General features: G+C 42.2%; 1 protein-coding gene and 1 pseudogene across 2 annotated transcripts in view; both read left to right on the top strand.

The window, feature by feature from the left end:
• The window catches only part of apaf1 (apoptotic peptidase activating factor 1), a gene marked incomplete at its 3' end in the record, with an annotated part of 219,706 nt that extends 217,095 nt beyond the window's left edge, over nt 1-2,611 (top strand). The window contains exon 27 of the mRNA XM_080754411.1: nt 2,462-2,611. Within this exon, the coding sequence (XP_080610537.1) occupies nt 2,462-2,611 (150 nt within the window). The remainder of the gene's footprint in view (nt 1-2,461) is intronic.
• Nucleotides 2,612-2,771: 160 nt separating this feature from the next.
• LOC308308958 (pre-mRNA-processing factor 39-like) overlaps nt 2,772-12,320 on the top strand; it is a 43,628-nt pseudogene continuing 34,079 nt past the window's right edge. The window contains exon 1 of the transcript in view: nt 2,772-2,807. The product of the transcript in view is annotated as a pre-mRNA-processing factor 39-like (transcript). The remainder of the gene's footprint in view (nt 2,808-12,320) is intronic.

Below are 12,320 nucleotides of genomic sequence, written 5' to 3' on the forward strand. Positions count from 1 at the left end.
TGTAGATCGGCTGTTTTCACTAGTTTAAATCAATTTTAAAACGATAAATACTAAACAGACACTTTTGGACTTGAAACAAGGTTTCCACCCGACAACGACGATATGCTCCCAATCATTTTCAAACAGAGAGGCCTTTTCCACCAAAAGAACCTTGGTTCCAGAACCAGTGCCGTTCAGCTTTCTTGGAACCTTGGTTCGTTCTTGCGAACCGGCTGCGAACCATAACCCGTTTCCACCAGATTGAACCAGAATGAACCAGAGAAACCAAGGATGTTGTGGTTCCCGTTCCGAACCAACTTTCATGGTTCGGAACCAACTCTTTTTTTTTTGGTGGTGTCGTAGAGATTGATTACGAGACGTTAATAACAGTAGTAGATATTATATTATCATAATTGATTATGAGTGACGTTAGTAAGAGTAGATTATGCTGCATCATGCATTACAGATAACATGATGTACTGTAAGAGTCAAGATGTTTTCCTAGGTTGATAGATATTGTTTATGTTACAGCTTGTCCTTGCAATGCCAGTATAACTAGGGTTTGATTTCCTTTGCTTAGGGCAGAACTACTTTACCCCTGCCCAGAGTTTTAATTGTATTTCTGTCCATGATATCATGTTACATAAACCTGACCACACCACCACCTAAAATAATTGTCTTGTCTCCTCATTTTCTCATGATTATTGATTGATCTGAATTCCACCACAGTGGAAAAGCTCACATCTGGTTCCTAACCCATAGGCGGGAGAAAGAACCAGAACCGGTTCTCTGCCGGTGGAAAAGCACCCAATGAGAACAACTGTTCTAATAAGAGTTTACTGAAAAAATATGTTGCTATGCATACTGTATAATTATGTAGCTAAAATAAAACAAATGACACAGCTTTCTCTTGCTTGTAATGGGTTAAGTGGTTAAGCACTGATAAAGGTCACAGGACCAGGCCCCTACGGCTACGCACACGCACGCACGCACGCACGCACACACGCACGCACGCACGCACGCACGCACACACACACACACACACACACTCACACACACACACTCACACACAGAGTCAGAGAGACGAGCAGAGAAGCGGTGACCTGTACACGCAGCGAGTGTGTCCACCCACAGCCCTTAAAAGCACAATAACAGCGATATGCAAAATAAGCTCCGTTTAGCAGTGCTGAAGGGTTTGCATGATTAATGAACACTGCCTGCTTCTGCTTCTGCGTGTGTGTGTGTGTGTGTGTGTGTGCGTGTGCGTGTGCGTGCGCGTGCGCGTGCGCGTGCGCGTGCGTGTGCGCGTGCGCGTGTGTGTGCGCGCGCACGCGTGCACATGTACATGTTTGTATTTGCTCGCACATGCTCATGCATATCTGGAGACTGAAGTGGCCTGTTTTCTTTTCAAAGTCTCTCTCATACCCGCACACACACACACACACACACACACACACACACACACACACACACACACACACACACACACCTCACAACTAGACAACTAGACCTTAAGAACCTACTTGCAGAAAGTGCATCACCACCACTGTATTGCACGTTGCACTGCTCTGGAGGCCTCATTTATATGTAACATTTATATTTCTGTGTACTTTTTGTGTAAACCAGGGCCTGAAAGAGGCCTTTTTACGCCAGACAATATGAACTAATACAGCCATGATGTTATTTTTTTGGCATAATCATCAGAATCTATTCCATTAAAGGGGTCATGACATCAAAAGAATAAAAATCAATTACAAAAAAAAAAAAAAAAAGAAGAACATTCAACATTCAGTCGTTTTTTTGTAATCTGTAGTTTTTGGAATAATTAGGCTCAGAAAAGTGAGTTCATTTTCCTCTGGACTAACGCATCATCATCCAGGGGAGGGTGTGGTTGTAGGGGAGGGTGTATCACCTTTGATATTGATTTCCACTGTGTTTGTACCGTTCCAATGCACCATTTACCAGTTCAGTTGTTGCGTTCACACTCACCTACAACCACACCCTCCAAAGACTGATGCAGTGTTGATTTTGTTGACTAAAAAAAACTATGACGAAAAATGTTTGTCGACTGCGTTTTTTCACTGACAAAAACTAAATAAAAACGAAAAATAAAAAGTAAGCTGTGATGACTAAAACTAAGACTAAATATATTGACAATTTTGTCAACAAAATAAAAACTAGACTAAAACGTTAGGGAGGGACTATAGTGGAGAAGAGAGTCATTTTATGTTTGGTTGATCTCAGGTGTTGCACAACCAAGTGTAAAGCCAGTCATTACGATGCCATCAAGGCCTGCCAAAATACATTTCAGTTGACTAAATCAACTGTAGATTTTTGTCGCCTAAAATTAGACTAAGACTAATACTTTTCAGGTGACTAAAACTAAATGACATTTTATTCGAAAGACTATGACTAAAACAAAATCAAAATTTGCTGTCAAAAACAACACTGGACTGACGAAGGTTTTTCCTGTGCGTTCCAGTGGTGGGACGTGGAGAGGGGCGTGGCCTTGCAGACCTTCTACCCAACGGGAGCCAACCTGAAGAGGATCCACGTGTCACCTGACTTCAACACCTTCGTCACCATCGACAACATAGGAGTCCTCTACATCCTGCAGAGGGTGCAGCAGTGAGAGAGACACAGTGGCGTCAGTTCAGCAAAAGCTAAGGTATGGCAACATGACTGGTGTTTTGGCACATGTGTGCAAGACACCAGTCATGCTGCCATACCTTAGCAACAGGCATTATGAATTTATTTTAAGTACAATGAATTTTTTCCCCTGTAGCCAAGGTATGGCAGCTGCCATACGGGTAAAGCGCCTGCCACGGGTAAAGCGCCATCACTGTGACATCACAGTGATGTCAGATACTCAGAGCATTGATCTCCATATATGGGCATAAAAGGGATTGTATCCCAGATGATGCCCTGTTAGGAGAAATACACTAACACAATCCATATATGGCCAAGACAGATGGCGAGATTGTTATTATTATTTGGGGGGACCCCAACAAACACTGAGGTAAACCTTAACCACACTTCCTTAATGATTAGGCTATAATGTGATGGTAAAGGTCGTGTTTATGTGATTCTGTAACCAGCTGAACGACACTCGTTGCATTCGATTAATATTGCATTATGGAGATTTTTACTTTTCCTTGTGTGTGTGCTGATTTAAAGGACAACCTTTTTACTACAAGGGTTCATATCTTAGATTGTAATTAGAGAAAAGTGTGAGTTAAAATGTTTTCAATTACTGCTTTCTATTGTTTTAGAGATTTTAACGACTTTGATTTCAGTGGGTGGGGGCATGCGTACAAGTGGCTAAATATGTATTTTTAGACAAAATAAGCCCATTCACCAGATGCACAGCAATCTTTCATGGGCAGATGTGACTTATGGGCGCTAGTAGTGTTACTGTAAATAGTAATAAATAAATTGGCTTGTGTCTAAAAAGACATTTAGCTACTTGTACGCATGCTCCCACCCACTGAAACCAAAATGTTAGAAAGCAGTAAATGAAAACATTTTAACAATCATGGTTTATTTTCTCTAATTTTACAATCTAAAATATGAACCCTTGTTGTAAAAAGTTGTCATTTAAAGCTTGTGTGTGTGTGCACAATATTCCTGAGTCGGAAACTGTAAACCGTTCTCTTTCTGTGGTGCTGTCGGTGTACTCATGGGTGTGAAACCTTCCGAACGGTAACACTATTGTCTTGAAAAAGTCCAAAAGAAAAAAAAGTCTTTGCCTCGTTAAACTTGAAATCAGTTTTACACAATTTCTAACCTTTTCTATGGCCTTAATCAGATTGAGGAGTAGGGACTGTGAGGGGTTGTCATTCCACTCTGGCAAGTTAACGTATTGTCTGTGCCTACTGTATACATGCATGAAATGACTGCGTTTTTGTCAAACAAACTTAACACTTTTTTAAAAAAAAGTTAAAATCCTCGTTAAAGGTAGGCTATGTTATATTTTTTGTTAAAAGGTTAAAGCATTATATTCTGATGGTAATCATTGCTAGAGTGTATGTTTAGTAACAGGGTTCTCCCCATCTCTCCAGTTCATTGATAAATAGCAAATACATGTTCAGGTGGGTGACAACATTTCAGCCAATCAGGAGAGAGTACCCATTCGATCAGCTTTTTATAATGTTCCAGCTTTGTATCTCGACCTGAAAATGCGTTGTAATTGTATGTTTAATGAAGAGCTGCAGAGACAGGGAGCCTCCTGTTACTGAGCAAACACTCGGATATACAGCAACGGATATACAGTATATCACAATATAGAGCTATTCAACACCTATTTTAACCAAAGAAAATCACGACTTGTCCTATCTTGTAATTTAACTCTGAGGGAGTGAAAGTGGACCCAAAAGGGTGGGTCTCGTATCATGTACTGTATGTACTTTGTTTGTACACTGACCTTGTATCACAGGTGTGTGATTTTCTTCTGTATCGTTGTGATTTACACTTTGTTAACGATGGCCTAGATTTGTGCACCAGACCAGTCCTCCCAGTGCTCCCAGTGCTCCCAGCACCGCGACGAACAGTAAATCCTGTTTCTTTACGTTGCCACTGAGCCAGCTGCTCGTGAATCGTGAACATTTTGTGCAAGTCTTTGAATATTTTCTACCCGATTCTATTAATGTCTTCTAAAATCAGTGGTTCTCAATCTTTGTCATGTCAAGGACCCCCAAAATTACAGGTATTCGGCCGCTGGACCCCCATCTCAAAATATGTTGTTCCAGGGACCACACCCAGAAGCTTTAAAAATACAATATTCTAAGATTTGCACAAATTTTCATGACTTTTCAAAAATAGCAGATCTACAAGCTCGCAGTGCGGCACTCGGTTCCACGCTGTGAGCTTGTAGATCTGCTGTTTTTCAATAGCTAAAGCATTAAGTAATTCTAGGCCCAAATGGGTTAACCACTTTCATGCTGGTCATGTCATCACAGGCAGAAATTATACAAAATAAAATCGTCGCTGAAATCCTCTTATCTCCATATTTAACGTTTTGAGTACGGTATTTTCATAAATGTATGTCTTACTTGATCATACTACGGCGTCACACAAAAGCATTAAAGTAGCAGATCCACAAGCTTGAAATGCGGTGCGAAGTGACCCGTTTTGAGCTTGTAGATCTGCTACTTTTTAATGTTTTTGAATTCGTTCATTAGATGATGCTCATAGCATCATCTAATTTTGATCTCTTTGAGTACGGCTGTGCTATGCTTAACAGACCTGACAATCCTTCATTCGGCCTTTTCATCAACGTCGTGGCCTGATTTCAGTGACAGGATGTCATATTAGATCATGTTATGTTAGATAATCATGGCATCACAATCACCCCTTTTCCACTACAAGAACAAAGTTAACCTAAATAGATTTGCTATTTTTGCTATTTAAAAAACAAATAGTGGAAATGGCAAATCAGTTGAGTTTGTGAGATTCTTTTACATTTATGTGTTATTCTTTTATCATGTACCTCCCCCTTCAGGGGAGGGTTGTGCTAAAAAAAAAAAAAAAAACTTTGGATAACTTCAGGGGTTCTAGAAAGGTTCAAGTTAAAGGTCGTTGCACACTGCTGCGTTTTGTTTGTTTTTTGCCGAATATAGGAGCGGATTTAAGAGCACGTAACTAAAAGACTCAACCTCAAGTTATGTCAATCATGTTTGCACACTGCCGCCCGTTTTGTATTTATTTTCCGACCATTTTTTCAGATTTTCGCAACTGTCACCACTGGGTCCCTTGCTTTCTCTCCCTTCCTCTCTCTCCATGGCCTGAAAAAAATAATCTTTTTTTGCGGATTTCGCTTTCCAAAACGCAGCAGTTTGCAACCAGCTTAACTCCTTCATAGTGGAAAAGAGCCATATGTCATGTGTCTGATTCACTGCTCCAAGGTTGCCAGCTCGAGTGGATCTGCAGTGACGATCCCTTCCAATCAAACAACGGGGACTTCTCTGTTAGAATATGAAATGTTCAGCTCAGGTTATTTTAACTGTGTACTATGGTGAAGTGCATGATACATGTCATTTATAAGAGATTAAATGAGTATGCTGTGACACTGAATTATGTATGTGCTCATTATTGCATAACTTGTACTGTGTGTGTGTGTGTGTGTGTGTGTGTGTGTGTGTGTGTGTGTGTGTGTGTGTGTGTGTGTGTGTGTGTGTGTGTGTGTGTGTGTGTGTGTGTGTGTGTGTGTGTGTGTGTGTGTGTGTGTGTCCGTGTGTCCGTGTGTGGGACTGTTTTCTCAATCCTGCTCCCGCAATTGAGAGATGCATCAACATGTCAGAGCTCCTTGCTTTGCATTCTCATTGTAATCATCATGCTACAACATGCTCCACCCACACTGCTGCATGCTTAAAGATGCTCTGCATGCAGGTTGTTCTGTTGACCGCCTACTGTCTGTACTCATACTTGCAGCTGCTTAACACAACGGAAGCCAAGGTTTCTAACATTTATAGCTGTTGCTGCTGCCACCATTGACTTACGCTTTGTTTTGACGTGCCTCGCAAGCTTCGTGCGTGTGCACGTGCGTGTCCAGAGAAGATTGAGGAGGATAATCCATTTGTTTACAAACGCTCGCGAAACTAAAATCCAAAAATCGCGGTAAAATCGCGGTAAAGTGTCGCCGTGAAAACAATCAGCTCTCTGCTTCCCTGGGGCTGTTTTCATGTCATTCTTAGATAAAGCCGTTCTTATGTTTCAAAGTAGAATCTAAAGCAATGTTAAGTCCTTCCGTGATTACTCCTCCAGAAGAGCTGCCTGCACTGACTGGGTGACGTAATGGACTCAGGTCATTCAAAGGGCAGCTGCAGGCTCATAGAGTTAACTGTTTGTTGCCTCGTCTGTGAACGAGGTAACTTCCTTTTGGCAGGGGGACACCTAGTGGCCATAACTCGTCCCTGAACGAGTTTGGTTCCCAAGTTGTTAACACATGGGCTGCTCAGGTTTCGAACATTTCTAGCTGTTGCTGCTGCCGCCGTTCACTCACGCTTTATTTTGAAGAGCCTCGGAAGCTTTGTGCGTGTGCACGTGAGTGTCCGCTGACGATTGAGGAAGAAGATCAATTTGTTTACAAACGCTCGCGAAACTAAAATCCAAACCGCGGCCGACCATCACGGTAAAGTGTCGCCGTGAAAACAATCAGATCTCTGCTGATTCCCTGGCGTTCTTTTCACCTCATTCATAGATAAAGACCTTTTTATGTTACAGGCTAGAATGGAAATCAATGCAGCCTAGAGCATCCATTTTCTCTCTCTGAGCTACGGGGTGACGTATGGACTAGGGTCATTCACAGGGCACGCAGCATGCACGTAGAGCTGTACCAGTTAACCCCTTGTTGTCTCGTTCATGAACGAGACAACTCCTTTTGGCAGGGTGACCCCTTGTGGCCTTAACTTGTTACTGAACGAGTTTGGCACCCAAGTTGTTAAAAACCACCCACTCACATCACATGTGTTGGGTTCACCGGGATCCCTTTAGTTGCCCAAACAGCCGGTCAGGACCCATCTCTGGGCCAATTTTTATGGTCACGGGTGAATATTTTGTAATCAATTTTTTTAGGATTGATTTTGGGGTTTGTATTGTAGTACACACAAGATGACATCATCACGCTGTACTTTACAATACAAACCCCAAAATCAATCCTCCAGTTCTAGGCAATCCAGTTCTAGGCAACACACAACTCCTCTAAGGTATATTAATGACATAGTTCAATATTGAAAATGGGTGGTCTTCCCCAATGTACTTTACACCACTGGTTGTGACAGCATCTGTGGGGGCCCACCGGCCCAGTTAGGGCCGGGCCTTCTTTTTCAGGCCCGATGAGAAATCTAGGGCCGGGTCCAGAGCCCTCTATTGGAGAGTCGCGCCATTCCCGTTCAATTTATGGGGCCAGCATTGGCAGAACTCTCTTCAATACAAGGCTCTGGCCGGGTCCATCCGCCGAGTCACGCTCTGTCTGCGTTCCACGCATGCACGTCCTCCAGACCAGCCTGTCAGCTGGCTGGCTGCATGCCACTCATAATGTCACCCAGACACTGAGGGAGCACATGTCTATGACACGTCTATGACCCAGCCTGCAGTCAGCGGCTTTCATTGCCATCACTGAGGGAGTGCTATAGGGCTGTCACCATTATAATATTTTACATGACAGTTAATTAGCCCTATTCACGGCCCGCCCACCTACTTCCGTTTCTCAGCATCCCCCGGGTGCTGACTTCAATTTAGAAGGGGAAACTATACTGGACTTAAAGCCAACAAATCGTTATTTCTAACGGTAAAGTAAATTATAATGCTTTGTGCCGTTTACTATCTTGTGTTCTTGATCATGCTAGCCGTATTTTATACTTTACTATTCGGAAATTGCATTAAATTTGCGATTAGGCTAACTATAGGCTTATAGTAGGATTTTCCCCTTCAAAACGGGACTTCAGCACCCGGGGGATGCTGAGTGGGCGGGTCGTGTCTCCAGCAGGGGCGAGATCCACTACCGACACTGACGCGGCAGTGACAGGTCAATGGCGCGTCAGTGACGGCCGTTTATTCTACCGACCGTCGGTCAATAAAACGACCGTCAATATTTTTACTGGCTGTCGGAAAATTAAATGACGGCCGGAAAAAAAAACCGACGGAGGCAGTTTTTTTTTGCCAGCGTCGGTGAATTATTATTCGTGTGGCTTCAAACGCTTACCTGTAGTTCCATTGGAGAGCTGGATCGATGGAGCGTCTGGAGCAGTGCTTTTGCACTCTCCCGCACCCACGCATGCACGCACGCACGTGTGAAACAGTTTGTTTAATTTCAGGGAAGCAAATATATTCCCAACTAGGCTTATACTTCTCGAGATCAAATGGCTCCTGAGTCCTGGGCAATCATTATTTAATGCATTAATGAATGACAAGCCCAATATATATATATTAAATACTGTACATTCCCTCTCGGCCTGAGCCATGCACAGAGCTGGACATGTTTTTTTTTTTTTTTTCATCATAACATTTACATATTAAAACAGCGAAATAAAACAAATGTGTTTAGCTAAGCATCAACTATTGACCTTCAGTTAACTTAGCATTTGTTTAATACCTTGGCAAAATGATAGTATTATCCATGAGGACATTTTTCTAGCGTCGGTAAATCTCTCTCCAAATGTCGGCTAAATAATTTGTGTGTCATCTTTCCTGCAGCTGGCAGCTGCTGATCTCTCTAAACACTTATTAACTTATTGTTCACTCCATTAACGTCAAGTACATTTGTTGTTCATAGTGTCCAAAGCTACAGGCTTAGTAAAAAATAAAATATTAAAATGAAATGACGACACGCCATGATGCGGTGCATTCACTGGTGTCCGTCTTTTTTTCTTTTTCTTTATTTATTAGGCTACACCCAACAAATTACATCTGTAGCTGTAATGCCCACCAGTGCTTCATTTGTTAATTATTAGGAGAAATGAATAAAATACATAGAGTAGGTCCATAATATGCCTTCTTAGGCTCTGCCAAATCACAATATAAGGGTCCCCGTGACATGGCTTATTTAATCAGATCTTATTTAATCAAAGCGTTATAGGCAGCTCACCGAAAATAGCAGATCTGTTGTGTAAATCTGTGCTTGTGGATCGGCTATTTTTCGCTGTTTGGCGACCAATCCCGGTGGGAACTACCAATATCAGGTCTGATCTGTCTGTAGCCTATACATCCATCACGGATAGCGCATCTCCAACTTGTTAACCAGCTGGGAATCATCAAACAAAGAATTGACGATGGCCTATTAAGCTACACGCCTGTACCTATTGGCCAATTTAGACATCAAAGGAGTGGAGATTACCCAAGGGAGTCGCGTGGGCGGTGGTTTAAAAACTTGTGCAGACAGTGCAGACACCAGACAGACATAAGTGACCATGCTTTGTCTTGGAATTATAATAACTGCATGCACTTATTGCACTATAGAGCCTTTTCAGCAGAACCATCTGGCACTGGACAACACACACAGCTGACCAGGCCGCTATAGAGGAAAACGTCTTCAAAGGGGTCCCGATACTTTTACTTCTACTCCACTACATCTCGGAGCTAAATATTCTACTTCAACTCCCTACAACTATTTGAAAACTTTACTAGGCCTAGTCACTTTGCAGATATAAATGATTAAGCCTATTTTAGGCTGTTTGAATCTACGGACTTTTATTTAGGCCTATAACAAACGATTTGTACATAAGTTAGCCTATACTGGACACTTACTTTGGGACAAAATGTACTTTTTTGTTTTTCACCACTGATTAAATGCACTATTTGAAGGAAACCGAAGCCTATAAAGACAGTCCATGTTTTTTGTCTTATCTGAGTTTTATTTTATTTTATTATATGGTGGTTAACGTCTTGTTTTATTGGGGGAGCGTGGGCTGCGTGGCTGCATCTGCACAAAGCACTCAAAGTTTGTTATAATGGGCTTCAGTAGGCTGAGGACTGAGTAAAACAAACAAACAATTATGTTACAAAAAAACCTAATGGTCCAATTATGACTTCAAAGGAATAGAATCCACCGCAGACAATAGCAGACACTCACTCTCACTTTCTGTCTCTCTCTCTCTCTCTCTCTCCCTCTCCCCCCCTCTCTCTCTCTCTCTCTCTCTCTCTCTCTCTCTTTTGATGCGACGTTCGCGAACGAATCTTTTGAACGGCTCTTTGAAGTGAATGACTGTATTATGTCCATGTAAATATTTAAATGTTGGCTATTTTAAAATAGCCAACATTTAAATATTTATTTATTTGCTCACATGCCCACCCACATTGTGCCAGGCCTAGCCAGTTGGTAAATCCTGGCTATATACGCCGCTAGGGAGGAGCCTGCTTGCCTGCTTGTTAGGTGTTGCATGAATAACATTAAGGTAGCTTAATACACACATGTTTTATAAAAAGGGTAAATACAAAATTGTGATCTCAACTGTCAGCAGAGGAATGTGGTGCTAGACCGTGCCACCTTGTGGATTCATGTTTCAACGAATGCTTAAATATATAAATATGCAATGAGCCAAAAGAGCCAAATGTGCCATGTCTTTTGAACGGCTCTTTTAAGTGAGCCAGATCCATGGCTCTGCATGGCTCACTTCAAAGAGCCATTAATTGCATCTCTATAAACAGTAACATCATGAGTAGGCTACAAGTAAGCCTATGTCAGTTTATTTTCTTCTTTAATTTCATAAGAAGTTGAACAAATAAAACACAAGAAGGCAAGTAAGTTTGTCGTTGGACACTTCCCCGCACAGACAGACACGTACTGTGGGTGGAGTGGGAACCACTGCGCACAGTGTGTCACACAGCTAGTAGGCTACCCAAAGCATCTTATATGGTATGGAACATCTATTCTTATTCTGATCATTTTTCGTTACATAGTAAGGTGTCAATGCTTCTCCTACAGGCAGTGTTGCATTGGTCATGAGACGTGGGTAGACGCCGTCCCGAACCTTTTTGGAACCGTGTCACGCTTTTCACACGCGCACACACATGCTTTTATGCAAAACTCCCCACAAATTAACACCTCGACAACCTTTTGTGTCGCACTAGGGCGATTTAATAAAGGAACGAGCTATTTTCATATCCATTATTATTATGACTGATATTAAATAATGTATTTATTTAACAAATATTTATATTCGGGTTGACGTCTCGAGAGCTTAACATGAAAGATGCTTAACAATAATTACACGCACGAACGCGCGCGCACACACACACACACACACACACACACACACACACACACACACACACACACACACACACACACACACACACACACACACACACACACACACACACACACACACACACACACACACACACAGAGAGAGAGAGAGAGAGAGAGGGGAGAGTAGGAGAGAGGGGGAGAGAGAGAGAGAGAAAAAACCGACTGTCAGAACTATTAGGCTACTGACGGTCTTTTGGGCAGTTGGTCAATAATAATTCACGCTGGCAAAAAAAAACTGCCTCCGTCGGTTTTTTTTTCCGGCCGTCATTTAATTTTCCGACAGCCAGTAAAAATATTGACGGTCGTTTTATTGACCGACGGTCGGTAGAATAAACAGCCGTCACTGACGCGCCATTGACCTGTCACTGCCGCGTCAGTGTCGGTAGTGGATCTCGCTGGCTCTCTGTAGGCTTTGAAGTTGCACATTGCAGATATGACACATAACCTAAATATACAAAGAAATGACTGACATATTTGACATTATTACTTTATACTTAAAAAAAGAACATTGATTCTGGAAATAGCCGATCTAGAAGCTCACAACGTGTTGCATCGCGACGCGTTGTGAGCTTGCCTTGTAGATCTGCTATTTCCA

The sequence above is a fragment of the Nannobrachium achirus genome, assembly GCF_963921795.1.
Source record: "Nannobrachium achirus genome assembly, chromosome: 23".
Lineage (NCBI taxonomy): Eukaryota > Metazoa > Chordata > Actinopteri > Myctophiformes > Myctophidae > Nannobrachium > Nannobrachium achirus.